Source organism: Eumetopias jubatus, unplaced genomic scaffold (assembly GCF_037043125.1).
Source record: "Eumetopias jubatus isolate StellerSeaLion01/CBP00866 unplaced genomic scaffold, mEumJub1_p1.0 scaffold_13, whole genome shotgun sequence".
Taxonomy (NCBI): Eukaryota; Metazoa; Chordata; class Mammalia; order Carnivora; family Otariidae; genus Eumetopias; species Eumetopias jubatus.
The window spans coordinates 5,063,690-5,082,883 of record NW_028274819.1 but is presented as its reverse complement, the minus strand read 5'-3'; the positions used below and the strand labels follow the sequence as shown (position 1 = coordinate 5,082,883).

General features: G+C 44.1%; 1 protein-coding gene across 3 annotated transcripts in view; it reads right to left on the bottom strand.

The window, feature by feature from the left end:
• CHKA (choline kinase alpha) overlaps positions 1-19,194 on the bottom strand; it is a 58,785-nt gene that overhangs the window by 31,036 nt on the left and 8,555 nt on the right. For all 3 annotated transcript variants that reach the window (XM_088017842.1, XM_088017843.1, XM_088017844.1), the window contains exon 2: positions 3,751-3,862. In XM_088017842.1, the coding sequence (XP_087873968.1) occupies positions 3,751-3,862 (112 nt within the window). The remainder of the gene's footprint in view (positions 1-3,750; positions 3,863-19,194) is intronic.

Below are 19,194 nucleotides of genomic sequence, written 5' to 3'. Positions count from 1 at the left end.
CATGATAAATAAGCAAACGGGTTATTTGTAATCAGCCAAACTTGCTGCTTTGATAAGTCTGCTACTGGACGTTGCGGAGCTCATGTTCCTTCCCATACCAGAAAGGAAAAAAACCAAGTTACATTTATAGCTTGCGTTATCGTTTCAAGCTCTCTTCTAGCAATCACATCTCTTTCCACGTGGCAAAGGCTGAACTAGTACTTCTCACCTTCTCGAAACTGTCCTACTGTGCCTAGGGGTGATTCTGCAGGGGAATTCTGCATCCGTCATCTGTGCAACTAAAGAAACCAATCTTCCCTGTTAAAATGAAGGCTGGGCTGTGTGAAACAGACCCTGAACTGTATCAGCAGGTACTACTTTAAGATCAGACGGGTATTTTGATGTTTATAGTGTTGTATGTTGTGATGGGCTGGGAGAGAACGAAGTTTGGGGACAGAAACTGCTGGCTTTCTGCCCCGTAGCTTGCAGTGGACAGCATGGAGGAGCAGTATCTCACTGCCACGGCCTCAGCCAAAAGCTGAGCAACATCTAATTATCTTCAACCAAGTCACCTGTAAAGGACTGTCAATGTAAATCAAAGAAATATTTCTCCTTAACATTTGATCCTCAGAGGTAAGGCAGGGAAAGGACAGAACCCGACGGCTCTAGGGTGTCACTAAGCAAAACAGCAAGACCGTCTGAGAAGATGCACAGGTCTACCATTACCTGTAGCTGTCAGCTAACAGTTTTTAAAGAAGGAGCTTATTCTGACCCACCCTAAAGCATGCTACAGCTGCATTTATACAGCCGCTTTTGGGGATCCCAGTTTATCTGGACAGCACACGTACACGCATAGGGACACGTGTGCTTTCCCCACAGGGAGGGTACAGACGGAGAAAGCATAACAGTTGAGTGGTGTTATGTTTCTGTTTTTAATCCATTCGTTTATGAAAGTAACAGGATTTATTATTTGGGCGGGCTCTAGATTTGCTCAGCCACATCTCTCAATGAATGCAAATCCTAACAAATCACTATCACTTCTGGCAACTGTTTTTCGTTGTGGTGGTGGGAACAGAAGCCTCATGGCAGACTCTGTCTGTCTGTCCCTCTGCTGTAGGCCAGATTCATTCCAAAGAGCTGGTCAGCAATATGAGTGAACTCACACCCAGCAACAAAAATCATAGATCCTTTAAATCGGACTTGGGAATATTTGAAAAGGCACTGAAGTCTGTGGTGAGATCCCTGGCCCAGCGCTGGGAGAGCTCAGCTTTGCCGGCACTTGCTGGCAGGGGCCACCTGGCTCATGCCTCACGGACTCCATGTCTGCATTGACGGCCTTCTCTTTCCCGCGGCCACTTCTCAGAGTGCCCCAGTCTGGTTCCCCTCCGCCTGCTGTCAAGGTATTCAAATGACCCACAGTTTACAATGGCCATTCATGCCTAAAATTCCACCTGGCAACCAATGCCCCTGCTGAACCCTGAAGAACAAAAACCTCAGCCAAAAACCTCTCCAAAACATTTCCATTTGAGACTGTAGGTCTCATATTTTTACTACGTTGGAACTGCACAAAAAAAGTGTCCTTGAACTGAGGACTCAACCCATATTTTAGCATAAATACTAAAACAGATTCCCTCCTCTAAAGCGAAGGAACAGCTTTTTTTCCAGCAAAAATGAGACCGCTGTCCAGTAAGTCAATCGTGAGCCTGGAGAACCCGCGGACTGTCCAGTTAGTAAGCTGCTCGTCTCCCGGCAGAGTTTCTGCCCTGCTCGGCGGAGGCAGATTTGGGAATGGCAACTGACATTTGCCTAATAAAAACATGATTAAGAAGCTAAATGTAGAGTGCCCCCCTGTGAATTAGACCTAGATGTAAAAACATACTCCATTCTATTAGTTTGGAAAGAATTAATTCCACTTTAAGTGCCTTTAATTATTCTGTTTATTTTTGAGTTACCTAAAAATAAACAGGGACCTAGAAATGCTAAAACAAATCCTATTTCCAGGCATTTTTATTACGTGTAAGTACTATAAGGCAGTTAATTCTGGACCACTAAAATTTCGAAAAGGACAAAATACTAACTAGCGATAGTGAACCTTTATTAGGGGGAGAGTTAACTGCTCAGGGCCAGGCCATGCTTTCGATGGCTTCGCTAAGTTACACCTCCGGTAACACAGCACATTCTAGAGCTGTGCTGTCCAATGTGGCAGCCACCAGGACATGCGACCATTTCAATGTAAGTTAATTAAAAGTAATTAAAATTTAAAATCCCCACCCTCGGTCACACTCGCCACAGTTCAAACGTCTGATAGCCCCCTAGGGCTGGTGACCAGCACCCCAAACAGCACAGATCCAGAGCAGAATCTGGCGCCTAGTTTAGCCTGGCCCCTGGAGGGGTGCATAGTGCACATTTAAAATGCCCCTAGTTAAAGTTATCAATACAAACGAAAGCCTCATAAATCAGATTTAAACAATAGTCTGTATCACGTGCAATTCTAGCCACTGGTTATTAAAGTATTCTAAAAGTGTTGCCCACATGAAAGCACACAAATGAGCAGAAATGGGACTAATGGTTAGAGGATGTAAAAGTCCTCAAAGATAAAATGGCTCAAGACTGGTCTCATTGAAAGTACCAAAAGGACATTAACTGGGTTTTTCAAAAACTGTGCTCTGAAAGTGCAACTTGATTGAATGAAAAACCCAACTGTGTGGCCAACACAAGAACCCTGTCGCTTGTGTACCATCACTAAGGGGTCAAAGTCAGGGTCTGCTGTATGTTCCTCATCACAAAGTGGCCTCAGGTTTCCTGGGCAAAGGGCACATGGCTTTCCAACACTCAGATCCTGAGCACTTCACAGCGGGGCAAGGCCCAGGAAAACTATCCAACAAAAAGGCTCAGTCACATTATGACAGAGTGCCAGCTTTAGCTTTGATATTTCTGAACATTAAAATCGAATTATCGCAGACATGGGCATAATCTGCCCTTCAGATTGAGCTGAGACTAGTCTCTTAAAACATTAAGTCAGAAAACTACTCTCCATTTCATGAAGATCAAAATGGGCCCTTCTGAAGATTTAAATGGATATTAAAATTCTACCATAGAAAGATATCAAACAAACATTTGTATGTGTGGTCAGTAAAGTGGTAAATTCATGGTATAAATAGAAAAAAAAATCCAGACATTTGGGATCTCCTACAATTGATGAAGACAATTCAGTAAATAAGGCACTTTAACTGAAAATTAGATTCAACTAATATATAAAAATTTAAAAAGATTATGAGTCTAACAAATTCAACATTTTAAAGGAATCTCAAAGGGAGGTAGTTAATAAATTCAGCTCAACTGAGATTATACTTTGTCCACGGGGCTCCCCTGTGCCCTGTAAAACCTTTATGATCATGTTATTAAAAACAATACCTTTTCCACATTAGAATTTTACAACCTAGGTCTGAGCTAAAAATTTCAATGTGTGGAAAATCCAAGCATCATAACCACTACTAAAGATTTAACCAACATCATACTTTTCTCTGGATATAAAGCTGAGAATATTTGTACTGTCTTACTAATAAATTATAAGCAAAAACAGGAATTCAGAACATAACAGGATATAAGCAAAAAACCCAGTTGTGCAGCCCAATTAAGATAAAAGCAGTATGTAAAAATAGCTTTAATAACCACCACTAAAGTATTTAAAATCTCTTCCCAGGTAATTTAGGAGAGAGGATGAAAACTGTTCACAGGGCCCTCCCGTCCCCACGCAGCCTAAGAACTCACCATCTTTAAAATTGCCCCGTAGAGCCGCAGGAGCACTTTCCGAGGCTCGTCACCAATGGTGGCCACGGTGTCGGGAAAGGAGCACTGGAACAGCATGTTACTGAGGCCACCTCTGTTGGAAGTCAAAGGACAGTAAGCGTCAGTATTTTGAAGGTCAGCTAAACCACCCTTCTTGGACAACTACGGATGAGACGTCAGAGTCCCACAGGAACTACTCCCATCGAAGTCTCGGTCGACTCTCAGGAGACCTGCGATATACACGATGAGCTCCACGATGTTTGGATCAATTCCAGTCACATTAAAAACAGGCAAATTCCCTATCTGTTCTTCTTAGCTTAACGCTAGAGGTGAGTTCTAAATCGCATGTGTGCACCTGCACAGGGTGTGTGCCTCCAGAGAATGAGAACCCTGCGAGGACCCTGCGGGTGGGAGCGTCCCAGATGCGTTCTTTCAGGCTCATGTTCTTCTAGGATCCAAAAACTCCACCATGTTCCCATAGCGACCAGGTTAAAATCTTGGAGCAATACTTAACCCACCGCCCCGAGGACCTTCCACCTGAAGTATATATAGCTCCATGTTATTAAAACATCTCAATCAATTTTGACTAACAGCCTTTTCAAAAAACTTGCAACACTGACTGGTTCTTGGAGCGCTCAGAGGAAATGACGGGAGATCTCAGTACCCTGAACCTTCCCCTCTGACGAGGAGAGACAAGAAACAAGTTATAGGGGTCATTTGAACAGGAGAATAACTGCCTTTGGGACAAATCACCTGCCTGGGTTGGACACGATTAGGTAGAGAGGAAGGGTAGTTAATGGAGGAATCGGAGCTGAATGAAGGAATACGAGATACTGTACAGTCAGGAGCTCCAGACATGAAGCACCTCATCTGCAGCAGACTTCAGAGTCCCTAAATCCTAATCTAGCCAGTGAATCTTCAGGAACTATTATCTAAGCCAAGCACTATGCTGGAAGCTAGGATAATACAAAATTGAACTATGCTCTGCCCTTGCCCTCAAGAAATAGCCTCTCTAATGAAGACAAAGAAGACAAATCACAGGACAGTCAGTGTCGGAGGCTACACGCTCCAGCAAACCGTGTCGACCCCTGACCGTCAGAGGCTTCAGCATCATAGGGCAGTAGGCATGCAACTCTGGGAGAGAAAGTGACCAGGAGATCGAACCACAGCTTTCTAGAAGGACACCCCCCGGTCACAGGAGCCACCAGCTTTTCCCTGCCCCATCCATAACCAGTCCAGTCTAGCCAAGTCTCTGGATATAGAGTCCAGTCTCTGGATATAAAGCTGAGAAGGACACCCCCCGGTCACAGGAGCCACCTAGCCACCTGTGAGACTAAAATACCAAAGTGAGACTAAAATACACACCTAATTCACACTATCAGGTACAGGGATGGTGTGATTGCACAGGGATTATGAGCACACACTGACAAGCACTGCCAAGAGCTACAAAATACAGACCAAGAGATTGTGTGGGGAGAAAAGAGAACAGGGAGAAATTTTTATCTGGAAGTTTGTTAATGTTGGTGTATTAACAGGAGGTAACAATTCTGAAAATTCTGCTTCTGTGGCAGACATTCTCCTCCCTTTCCAGGTTTTATCCAGGCAGCAACGCGCCTAGCATGAAGACTATTTACCAGCTGCCTTTACAGGTAGGTGTGCCCGTGTGACCAGGTGCTGACAAGTAGAATGTAAAAGGAAGTAAAAGGTGACTTTTGGAAGTCAACTTAAGACATCCTCATGGGCTTTGTCCCTTTCTTCCTGTCCTCTATCCTGTTGTCTGAAACAAGGAGAGGACAGTGTGTCAATCGCGAAGCTCTGGTCTCTGAGCAACAAGTCCACACGTCAGTTCTCGGTTGTGACGTTGGGCCAGGGGTTCCGCCCGTTACAAATCTCCTTTGCCGGCTGCTCCCAGTTACGGTCTGCCAGTGGGGCCCTGGAGGGAGGCTGGAAGGCAGGAGGAAGGAGACAGGCCTGTTGCGTTGTGTCTGACTGCTGGAGTAGCAACAGGGGAACCCCCACTTCTTTCACCAGCCCCAGAACCAGCCTCACGGCACCTTCTCCAGGATACCAGCTCAGAGGGCTGGGCCCCAGCTGCAGGGGGTGCTTCTCAAGGTCTCAGATGCCAGCAACAGCCAAGCAGTGCCCTCTCCGCAAGCAGCGGGGCCCAGCTCCAGGGTCTGATAATCCCCACCTCTTCCCTTGGTCCCCCAGCCCAGGGAAGGGGCTGCTTCCTGCAGTTCTGTGGGCCACTGGGTCCCATTTCTTTCTAACGTCTGTTCACCCAATTCCCTATATTAAATTCTCTATGTTGAAATGTCTAGTGTTGTTTCCACTTTCTTGCCAGTGTCTTGACCGGCACATATGGCCAGAGCTTTAGCACCTTCTTAGATCATGGGAATCAGAGCCACAGCCTAGGAACAGCAGAGCAGTTGGCTGAAAGGAGCCCACGTCTCCATCGAGCCCATGGAGCTGCCATACCTGCCCAGCCTGTCTACTTCCAGACCTCTAACACAAGAGGGACATAAATTTTTGTTTAAGCCACTGTTACTCTAGGGCTTCTGTTATAAGCAGCTAGATCTAGTACTAACAGATACAGCTTATCACAATCCACTTACTCATGCTCTCCCAATCTGCAAACTCCTCCTTACCCTTTGCTGCTGCCTAAAAACTACCTACAGTTTAAGACCAAGTTCCAAGTCCAACCTTCTCAAGAAGCTTTTGCCACCTTCCCTACTAGCTCCTTGAAGGCAAGGGTAATGTCTCACTACAATTCTCAAGGCCTAGTGACCCCAAATGGTGGGTGCTCAGTAAAGCTTTTCTGAAAATGACAATAACCAGCAGCATTGCTGTCCCACTGAGTCTCTCTTCTCCAAACTCCCTCCTGTTATATTTGTCTTACTAGGTCTGGAGGGTGAGGTTTGGCTCCCTGATTAATTAGACCATAAGCTCCCTAAGACATAGTCCTAAGGGAAAGCATCATGCTACAAGAAAGATCACTGGCTTCAGAGCCAAGGATTCGAATCCCAGTATGGCCACTTACTAGCTATGTGATCTTGGGCATATCACTAAACCTCTCTGAGCCTCAAATTCACCCCTCTATAAAAGAGTTGCACTTTCTTTAGTCATTTTATTTTTCTTGAGTGAGGGGGAGGGGCAAAGGGAGAGGGAATCTTTTTTTTTTTTTTTTTTTTTGAGAAAGGGAGAGGGAGAGAGAATTCCAAGCAGGCTCCACGCCCTGTGTGGGCATCGGGTTCCATCCCACGATCCTGACATCGTGACCTCAGCCGAAATCAAGGATCAGACTGATTCGACTGGGCCGAAATCAAGATCAGACTTAACCAACCGAGCCACTCAGGCGCCCCTCTTTAGTCATTTTAAGAGCTCCCTAGGCTGCAGTGTTCAACAGGTTAGCTCAGTCCCCCCGCCCCACTCCTGCAGGGTGGATGCTGATGCTGCCTCTCGTTTACAGATGAGGAGACGAGACTGAGCAGGAGCACCGGGCCGTGCTCAGCACGTAGTAGCTGCTGTGGGAGCCACACAACCACTAGAGCCTTACATCAGGACGAGTCTGTACAAACGTGTGTAAAACTGATGTCATGGGTTTCCTGGGGCTGCTGTGACATATGACCACAAATTTCATGGCTTAAGAAAACATGAATTTATCTTACAGTTCTCGAGTTCAGACGCCAGGAAGTAGGTCTTCTGTGGCTAAAATCAAAATGTTGGCAGGGCTGTGCATCCAAAAGATATACCACATTCCAGTAAACACATACAAAACGACTAAAAACAGATTCTGATTGAGCTAATGAATGTCAAAGGACAGTGCTTACTAGGGGGAAAGAGGCATTGGTGTTTCATGGGGACGGAGTTTCAGACCAGGAAGAGAGAAGCGTTCCTGAGATGGATGGTGATGATGGTTGCAAAACAGTGTGAACATCCTTAATCCACTGGACTGTACACTTAAAAATGGTTAAAAATAGTAAATTTCATGCTGTGTACATTTCAGCACAATGATTTAAGAAAAGGAATGAAGTACTGACACGTGCTACAACAGTATGCTCAGTGAGAGAAACCGGTCACATATTCTATGACTCCATTCATGCGAAATGTCCAAAACAAGGAAATCTGCAGACAGAAAGCAGAGCAGTGAGTGCCTGAGGCTGGGCGGAACAGGGCTGGGGGCCAGGGTTTCCTTCTGAGATGAGAAAAATGTTCTAAAACTGATTGTGAGATGACAGCTGCCTATACCTGTGAATATACTAACAACCATCAGATACACACACTTTAAATGGGTGCACTGTATGGTACATAAACCATATCCCAATAAAGCACTTTTTATTTTTTATTTTTTAAGATTTTTATTTATTTGACAGAGAGAGACACAGCGAGAGAGGGAACACAAGCAGGGGGAGTGGGAGAGGGAGAAGCAGGCTTCCCGTGGAGCAGGGAGCCCGATGCGGGGCTCGATCCCTGGACCCTGGGATCATGACCTGAGCCGAAGGCAGACGCTTAACGACTGAGCCACCCAGGCTTCCCCTCACTTTTTAAAAAAGAAAAATGACTTTTTTCCATATGTAATGATTTTTTCTTAACCAATTAAAAACCTGAATGTGCGTCTACACAAACTATGTTTCCCAGATGTAAATAAAAGGCATACTTAAGAATTTTTTCAATAGCTTACTTAAAAGCAATCATGAGTACCTGGGAATCTTCACAAGAGTAAAGACCTCTTTTCCCAAAAGGCAAGTCAGATGTCTACCCCAGCGAGGAAGGAATAGAAAGAACAAGCAACCCAAGGCTCTGGTTTCCCCAGAGCCTCGAAGCACAGGGACGGTGTGGAGGGAAGACGATGAGCGCAACCCTGACCTTTCTTCTCAACTCAGGGCAACGCCTGTGGTGCGTGGCTTATCAGAAGAGCCCTGCCACACAGGCTCCTGGCTACCAGGCGACAGGACAGGCATCCCATCAGTTAAAAGCCCTCGTTTTCCTTCCTGTCACACACTCTTGAGAGTTCGGTCAACAGCGGGAGCAAACAGATGAGCTACTGTTCTAAGTTGTGTAACTCCATTCACAGTTTAATCCCATGCTCCGAGAGAAGGCAGGCGGGCCAGCGTGGCCAGAAACCAGCTCACAACCTGGAAACCCTTCATCTCTTGAATTATCCGTAGCCCCTGTTGCTCACTAGCCCCGTAGTGGGAGGAAGTAAACCGCCGGTTATTTTTTAGTGACAAGCCAGATAAATGAAACAAGGTCATCATCCTGGATGACCCAAGCTGTGAGAAACCACCTAGAAAAATGCCAGTTACCAATGGCCAAACAACATGACTGAGAAGAAGAAGATATGCTGGGAAGATACGCCCCAGACATGGAAGCAAAACTACAAGGGCCCAGTTTACCACACAGTTTGTCAAGATACCCTCCCAGGTAAAACCCCAGGAGCTCTCAAGGATGTCAAACAAGTGGCAGAACAGCTTTTTAAGAAACATACATGTCCTAGTTGAGCTCAGGAGACACGAGATAATCCAGGAAGCACAATATCAAATAAAATGAAACGAACACGTTTTTCACATCGAGCACAGGTCAGCAGCCCGTGGCGGGCACTCACCGGCCCGCGCAGGCCTCCACCAGTACAGAGCCAGTGGGCTCACAGCACAAGAAAAGAGCTTCGTGCACACAAATCGTTAATTAGATTATCAAGATAATCCTTTCCATTTCTCCGAATACCCAGAGAAAAAACCATGCAATAACAAAGCAAAGAACAACCCCCAAGCTGAAGAACTAGGGCTAACGGGTTTCTATGCTGAAGAAAGTTGTTTTAGTGAAAACAAAGCCAAATAGCAGCCCCGAGGAGCACTTTGCTGCTCTCATCATATTCGTGTTCATATTCACAAGCAATAAAAAACTCAGGTGACCTGGGCGTGCTTTTAAGGACTCAGCTAAGTTTTATCAGTTTTACTGGAGCAACTAAAGTAGGCTGCTTGTACTGTGTAATAAATTGTTTGCCTTTCAGATTTTAGAATCCATGTTCCAAAAAATCATGTTAATATGGATCTTAAAGACCCCCAAAATAAAAAAATATAACAAGTTACCCAAATTCTGTCATCCAAACATAACCACTTTTGAACATTCTGGGTGGTTTTGTTTCTTTTTTTAAATAGGCTCCACGCCCAAGGTGGGGCTTGAACTCATGACCCTGAGATCAAGAGGTGCATGCTCTACAAACTGAGCCAGCCAGGCGTCCCTAACATTCTGGGTTTTTTAGTTGTCATTTTCCTAAGCTCCTCTTTTCCTACTTCTTTCTTGTTATTAAAATTGGGATCATACTGAATGTATTACTCATAACGTTCCTTTTCCATTTATATTACAAGCATTTTCCATCAGTTCAGCATTAAAAACACAATTCTTAATCATACACACAATTTCATCTTAAACACTAAGCATGGTTTAGCCAATGGCCCACTGCTAGAGACAGTGGGCTTTTCTATAACTTTCTACTTCTACCCATAACTCTATAGTATGGACACCCAGTACATCAACCTTTATGCACAATCTGATGAGACTCTTTAGTTACAGTTGGTTTTTCTGGGTCAAAGGGCACTAATATTTTTAAATTCTTGCTACCCATTGCCAAAGTGTCCTACAAACAAGCCACACCACTCACTCCTTGCCTGTCAGCGTATCAGAACTCCCCTCTCATATTCTTTTATTTTTTTAAGATTTATGTATTTGAGAGAGAGACAGAGAGAATGCGGGGGGGGGGGGCAGAGGAAGAGGGAATCTCAGACTCCCCGCTGAGTGAGGAGCTGGACGCAGGGCTTGATTTCACAACCCTGAGATCATGACCTGAGCTAAAACCAAGATGAGACATTTAACCAACTGAGCCATCCACGAGCCCCTGTCTCATACTCTTGACTGACTTATTTAACAAAAACTTGATAGATCAAAATATAATTTTTAAAAACATCAACTGCAGGGCACCCGGGTGGGTCAGTCAGTTGGGCATCTGACTCTTGGTTTCAGCTTGGGTTGCGGTTTTGGGGATGTGGGACGGAGCCCTGTGTCAGACTCCCCGCTCAGCAGGGAGTCTGCTTAACCTCGCTCTCCCCCTCTGCCCCTCCCCCAGCTCGTGCACACACGTTCTCCACCTAAAATGAATAAATCTTTAAAAATTAATAAATAAAAAACATCAAATTGCTAGTGAAGATAACTAAAATTTTTTAAGTCTACAATATACATGAAGTTATTAACAAAGGCCATGAAATATTTTTAAGTTAAAAAATTGTTGCATTGGAAATATTTATAGGTACATCAATACAGAAAAAATACATTTATTAAAATAAATCATAAAACATGCTAAGAGTTAGCTTTATTTAATTGACTTCTTGGGGGCTGCACCTCGGGTGGCTCAGTTGGTTAAGCATCTCCCTTTGGCTCAGTTCATGACCTCAGGGATGAGCTCCACATCACATCAGGCTCCCCGCTCAGCAGGGACTCTGCTTCTCCCTTTGCCCCTCCCCCTGCTCATGCGTGCTCTCTCCCTCTCAAATAAATAAAATCTTAAAAAAAAAAAAAAAAGACTTCTTGGTGACATGCATCAGTGACTCCATGATAGGTTACTTCAAAACTGATAAATGTCAATCCATGACCCTCCTCATAAAGTCATAAATTGCACTAAACAACGAGAAGATCAAATTGGAAAATGTAAAATAGAAGATAATCTAAAATTTTAGTTGACTCAGAAATAGGTCAAAGATACTGTGTCACGGTAGGCAACACATTGATCAACATTATTAAAAAGAACCTTGGGAAATTCCACAAAATCATTTCAAAACAAAAACCACTCCATATAACACTAAGAACTGGTATTTGACGCTACTTCCTCTTCAAAGTTCCTTATGGCAAGACGTAGCAATCATACCTTTTTGTGTGTGTGTGTTAAAGATTTATTTATTTATTTATTTATTTATTTATTTGACACAGAGAGAGACAGCTAGAGAGGGAACACAAGCAGGGGGAGCGGGAGAGGGAGAAGCAGGCTCCTGGCTGAGCAGGGAGCCCGATGCGGGGCTCGATCCCTGGACACCGAGATCACGACCTCATGACCTGAGCCGAAGGCAGACACTTAACGACTGAGGCACCCAGGCACCCCAGCAATCATGCCTTCTTAAGGTGCAAGGACTTCCTCAAATAGAAGCCTAACAGACAACAGGTTCCATATGGTCAAGTACGAACCACAATGTCCCAAAACATACAAGATTATAATTCTTATACGTCAGCTATTCCATTCCAAGTACACCTATTGCAAAAAATACTCTGTTTCAGCACTTAAATCACTTAAAGCAAATACACAGATCATAAAAGATTTTATTTCAGAATGAAACAAACAGAATTTTAATACCAATTGAGAATGGTGATTATCTCTGGGCAAAGGAAGGGAATCTGAGGCCAATTTAGCAGAATGTTCCAATTTGATAAGGCTATTTTACTTTTTTTATTCTTTACTACTTTATAAATGTCATTTTTAAAAAAAATTTTAGGGATGCCTCGGTGGCTCAGTCAATTAAACATCTGCCTTCGGCTCAGGTCATGATCCGGGGTCCTAAGATTGAACCTCACATTGGGCTCCCTGCTCAGCGGGGAGCCTGCTTCTCCCTTTCCCTCTGCCCCTCACCCCCCCCGCTCGTGATCTCTCCCTCACTCTGCACTCTCCCTCTCAAATAAATAAAACTTAAAAAATTTTAAAAAGATTTTATTTGAGAGAGACAGACAGAACGAGTGCTCACATGTGCTCATGAGTGGGGGGGGGGGGAGAGGGAGAGGGAGAGAATCCCAAGCAGACTCCCCGCCAAGTGGCTCAATCTCATGACCCATGAGATCACAACCTGAGCCGAAACCATAAGTCAGACACTCAACCGATTAAGCACCCCTGAATGTTTCTAATTTTTAATAAAGAGTTTATTTCACATAAAACTTTATGGCATCTAATATACAATCAACAGCATATAATGAACTCTTCTCAAAAAATCAGTTGGCAAGGGGCGCCTGGATGGCTGTCAGTTGAGCAGCTGACTCTGGATTTCAGCTTCAGGTCATGATCTCAGGGTCCTGGGATCAAGCCCCACATAGGGCTCCAGGCTCAGCAGGGAGTCTGCTTGAGGATTCTCTCTCTCTCTCCCTCTCCCTCTGCCTCTGCCCCTCTCTCCACTCACACGCTCTCGCTCTCTTCCTCTAAAATAAATAAATCTTTAAAAAAATATCAGCTGGCAATGTAGGGTCTGTATAAAACCAAGATCATTGGTAGCAAGGAAAACACAGTGCTGATAAAGATCACAGTGGGTCAAAGCAATGACAGCCTTGTCCAGTATCTTCTCAATCATAATGGGGGATATTTGCTGGGGTCCACGGAGATTCTCTATGACAGAGGCTTCAAAAGATCTGTGACATCTTCAAAAGGTTAAACATCAAGTTACCACATGACCCAGCAATTCCACTCCTACACATATACCCAAGAGAACTGAAAACATGTCCTCACAAAAAACTGCACACTAATGTCCATACTAGCCAAAAAATGGAAAAGCTCAAATGTCCATCAACTGATGAACAAATCGTGGTATATCATGCAATGGAATACTATCCAACCATAAAAAGGAACAAAGTACCGGGGCGCCTGGGTGGCTCAGCTGGTTAAGTGGCTGCCTTCGGCTCAGGTCATAATCCCAGCATCCTGGGATCGAGTCTCGCATCAGGCTCCTTGCTCAGCGGGGAGCCTGCCTCTCCCTCTCCCTCTGCTGCTCCCTCTGCTTGTGCTCTCTCTCTCAAATAAACAAAATCTTAAAAAAAAAAAAAGGAACAAAGTACCATATGTGCTATGACATGAATAAACCTTGAAAACCGTGAAAGAAAATGGTCATAAAAGTCCACACATAGGGCGCCTGGGTGGCTCAGATGGTTAAGCGTCTGCCTTCGGCTCAGGTCATGATCCCAGGGTCCTGGGATCGGGTCCCGCGTCAGGCTCCCTGCTCCTCGGGAGCCTGCTTCTCCCTCTGCCTCTCTCTCTCTCTCTCTGTCTCTCATGAATAAATAAATAAAATCTTTAAAAAAAAAAAAAAGTCCACACATGTTGTGTGATTCTTTCTACATGAAATGTCCAGAAGATATCAGGTGTATTAGTGGTTGTCAGGAGCTAAGGAGGGGAGCATGGGGAGAGACTGCTAATGGTAAAGGATTGATTTCCAAGGTGATGAAAATGTTCTAGAAGGACAGTGGTGATTACTGTAGAACCCTATCAAAATACTAAAAATCACTGAACTGAATCTAAAAGGGTGAACTCTATGGTATCTCAATAAAGCTGTTCTTTTTTCTTTTTGAACCAGTGATAACCACTTTGCCTTAGTTAACTTTAGATTGAACATTCATTGATTTAGCTAAACCATCCTCTTAATAATAAACTTCTGTGCCTTATCCATGGCGATCATCATTTGATTAAAATCTGCTCCCAACCACTTCCAACTGCTCCCTGGAAGGGGAGCTGCTAGATCCTAAGAGCCATCAAGTCCACAAAAAAGACTCCTCTGATTTTAGGATGTGGAAAAAGAAACATTACTAAGAGCTTTGGAATGAGAAAAGTTACCCAGTTTCAGGAAACCTCTCCACAGCTGCACTGAGTTCCCAGCTTCGCACACCTTTTCTTACTCCATTTAGACGCGGCGCTTCCCCCCCACCTCTGCTACCAGGGGTCCTTTTCTCCGGTTCTGACCATGTACTTCTTTTTTTTCCTTCCCACATACCTTTTTGCCACTTTTCCTTCCTCCCTTCAAGTTTGAGGCCAGTAAGAGAAGGTTCTCACACACAATACCCACCGCCTCCTCTTCTCCTCCCACCCTCTCATTGCCAGGGTTCCACAGTCCTGGCACCCAAGGCATCATAAATGCCATCAAGAGAAACATTCTAACACCCATCTCTCTTGCCCTTTGCCCTCCTCCTATAGACTCATTTCCATGCTGGCTCATACTCTCTTGCCTTTTCAAAGTCTTAAACTTCTGCTTTATTAGCTACAGCCATCTCCGCACAGAGGGGCTTCCACAATGCTTATTTCCTTAAGATTTTATTTATTTATTTATTTATTTATTTATTTATTTATTTATTTATTTATTTATTTGAGAGAGAGAGAGAGCACGAGCAAGAGAGAGAGCACTAGCAGGGGCAGAGGGAGAGGGAGAAGCAGACGCCCCACTGAGCAGGGAGTCCGACACAGGGCTCAATCCCAGGACTCGGGGATCATGACCTGAGCCGAAGGCTCAGACGCTTAACGACTGAGCCACCCAGGCACCCCTTCCCAGTGCTCTTTAATGCAGCATCCCAAGTTCCACCACTGAGCCGACAGGCCAAATGCAAAGGCAGGAAAATGAAGAGAATCAGACAGGAAAACTCAGAAGAGATGGCATTTTCAATTAGCACATGGACAGGAGAAAGTAGTCAAAGTGTGACCATAACTTCAGGCATGAATTGTCTGCCCACTGATAATACACACACCTTACCGAATCCTAAGCTTCTTTATTCACAATCCACAAATGGACAAAGGGCAACTCATACACCATATCTGTCTGCAGTTCTCATTAGTCACATGGGTTCCCTGTAAAGGTCAGAGACACCTGGAGGATCCTCAGCGCCCTCCATGTGCCCCTGCCCTCGATGCACACAAATGTCACCTGGTCCTGGACGATGACAGGATGTATGTCTGCCTGGCTTGCTTGCTTTCTCTTCCTTTCTTCCTTTCGAGATTTATTTATTTCAGAGAGAAAGAAAGAGCACAAGCAAGGAGGGGCAGAGGTAGAGGGAGAATCTCAAGCAGACTCCACACTGAGCATGGAGCCGGACGCAGGGTTCAATCTCACGACCCTGAGGTCGCCCCTCAAAAAAAATTTTAAACAAAATGAACAAAAATAACCTTTGTTTTTTTCCAACTGCCTTCTGTAATCACTTCACAAATAAAAGGAATGCTCAGGGAGGGAGTTAGCCCACTTGATTGAATTTCCTGGTTAATCATCAAGTAGCTATGAAGTATCATCCTAACTACAAGATAATTAAAGATTACCAAATAAAATACTCTTGTCAAAAATCTAAACTCAAAATTTCATATACCTATCCAGGCAGTGTTTTCTCTTCTACTCCATAATATACCAGTTTTCTGTTTTAATAAACACAAACTACTCTCTGAATCTGTTAATACAATTAGCTTTCTGGGCAGATTTATAAGATTGCACTGTGGCTTGAGTATGGGTATTCTAGTTTGGTAAGCACAAATCTAAACCTTTACTTGATTTTAGGGACAAGGGAGTGGTTAAGAAAAAAAAAAGAATAAGGAAAATTTTCAGTAAGTTGGGCCCCAGTTAATTGAGCTTTTACTGCAAATTTCCTCTCGCAAGTCACATAACAGGTAATATTCCGGATACTTTTCAGGACTATTATGCCCAGACCTCCTTTTCAGCCTTACATTTCCTGATCTAGCCTTTAAAACAGCCAAATGTTTCTTATCCATTATGTGGAGGAATGTGGAGATTTTCAAGGAGGGAGAAGGAAAAAGGGCATTTCCCCACTACGGGGGAAATGAGAGAATGCCCTCACTTCAGAGGCGGGTCAGTCACCATTTAAGGCACAGGTGTACTTCGCCTGGAAGGCCAGAGGTGGCAGAAGTGCTCCCCGTTGATAACAAGTCATTTGAAGGGACCCAACCAGAAAGAGAGGGAGCGAAGCTGGAAAAGCTACCCGGCTACCCCTTGGCTTCCTACCGCCCAGCCTGTCAGGTGGGACAGCACAGCGCTGCCCATATACTCCTCACCCCTTCTCCAGCCATAAAGCTGCAGGAGCGAGCTGTCCTCTAGGTTCTAGAGCACGCACAGAGGCAACAACGGCCACTTCACAAACCCTTGCAGACTTTCCACCCACCTTACTGAAAACACTGAATTCTACCATCAGCTGTTGGCCACGAAAACTGTCATTCAATTCTGGTTGCTCTGAGAAGTTCACATAGCTTGTAAATACACTCCATGTGTAAAATGAAGCCAAATCGGAGTCGATGAGATCATCAAAACCTTCTCAGCCCCAGGAAGAAAGCTGAATAGTCCAGTAGATGTGACCCGCCTGAACACATCGGCCTCAGGAAGCTGGCATACACAGTGGGCACTAGTGAATGTCACAACCTGACATTCAAGTACTCGGTTTCTGGTTAAGAAGCAGTTGGTGATTTGGCTGAAGAACAAGTTTTAACTACAAGTTATAAGCAAACATACAGGAGAGAGCTTCTGAGCTAGTCTCTGCATTTGCACCCAGGAGCGGCTTCAATGTCTTCAAGCACTCATCCTACAGAAAACATTTTTTTTTTTAAAGTTTGGAGTACAATTACTTTGCTAGATAGGGTTTACTGTATAATACAGCTTTTATTTTAATAACACATTTTTAAATTGTTTTAAAAATGGCTTCCATCCTTTTTTTGCAGACTTAGCAGGTTTCAAAGAGGTTATTTAATATCTATTTTATTCCACAACATTCTATGCAGGAAAAATCCATGCTACAGTGATACAATTTAGTGGAATGCCCAAAGTCTTGAAGTAGGACATTCCTAATGTCAAACATCTACGTGTATATATATATTTTTTTCCAATTTTTCAACAGCCATTTTTTAAAGTTTTTTTTATCCAGTAACCTGTACACCCAATGTGGGGCTCAAACTCAGGACCCCAAGATCAAGATTCCCATGTTCCACCAACTAAGCCAGCCAGGCATTCCTTTTTTTTTTTTCCAGTTTTTAAATTGTGGTGAAATACACACAACATATAATTTACCATCTTAACCATTTCTTTTGAAAGATTTTATCTATTTATTGGACAGAGAGAGGTGAGAGAGAGCACAAGCAAAGAGGCAGAGGGAGAAGCAGACTCCCCTCTGAGGAGGGAGACTAATGCTGGACCCTATGATCACGACCTGAGCCGAAGGCAGACAGTAACCCACTGAGCCACCCAGGCGCCCCTACCATCTTAACCATTTTTAAGAGTACAGTGCAGTGGCATTAAGTACATTCACACTGTTTTTGCAACCATCACCACCATCCATCTCCAGAACTCTTTTTATCTTGCAAAACTGAAACCGTGCCCATTAAGCACTAACTCTCCACTCTCCCCTCCCCCAGCCCCCAGCCACTCTGCTTTGTCTCTATGAATCTGACCGCACTAGAGATCTCACAGAGGTCGAATCATACAGTTACGTCTTTTTGTGACTTGCAATTATTTCACTTAGCATTAGTCCTCAAGGTTCATCCATGCTGTAGCAGGTGTCAGAATCTCCTTTTTTAAGGTTAAATAACAGTCCATGTAAATGTGACATTTTGGGAAGGGGGGGTGGGAAGGATGGGTTAGCCCGGTGATGGGTATTAAGGAGGGCATGTATTGCATGGAGCACTGGGTGTTATACACAAACAATGAATCACGGAATACTACATCAAAAACTAATGATGTACTGTATGGTGACTAACATAACATAATAAAATAAAATTTTTTTAAAAAGTAACATTTTGCTTATCCATTCACCCAACAAAACATCTATATATTTTTAATCATTTGGAAAAGGATCCACATCTAAGGTGCATCAGCTCAATGCTCAGAGAATGATAAACCCGAGAACCTGCCTGTTCCAGAGAAATCTTTAACAAAAATTTTTGTCTGCTAAATTAAGATGGGAGGTTATCTGGTCTGCAACTAGCCAACTGTATTTTGCTGAAAAACAAAGAAGCCACTGACACCTCTGCAAACTGTCCACATGTTACATGGCATCAAGTCCAGCACGCACAGGACTCAGTCTCCCTGAGGCTTACAGCCTGCACTCCCCCCTCCCCCCAGATTTCACTTTTACTAAAAGTCAGATGACGAGGGGAAAAAAAATTCAAACATAACCACTATCTCAGCAGGAAAACGATCCACAAGTCCAAGGATTGGATACATGGAAAAGAGAACAGTGACATACCAAAACAGCCACTGAATTTGGAGTACAAATGAAATAAGAGGGGGAAAAAAGTGGATTTTTGCGGAATTTCTTTTAACCATCTAAAACTCAACTTGAAACCACCATGGCTCAGGTGGGGGAAAAAAAAAAAAAAGAGCAACTTCAGTGAAATGACAGCATCGGTGTGTGGCAATCAGGGACAGGTGCCTTAACCCCAAGCCTGGAAGCAGAGTTAAGGGAAGAGCTTTTGACCTTGGTGAACTCTTCTTTTTTTTTTTTTTTTTAAGATTTTATTTATTCATTTTACTTTAGAGAGAGAGAGAGCACGCATGTGCACGAGGGAAGGGCCAGAGGGAGAGACTCCCAAGCAGACCCCACACTGAGCACGGAACCCAATACGGGGCTTGATACCATGACCCCAAGATCATGACC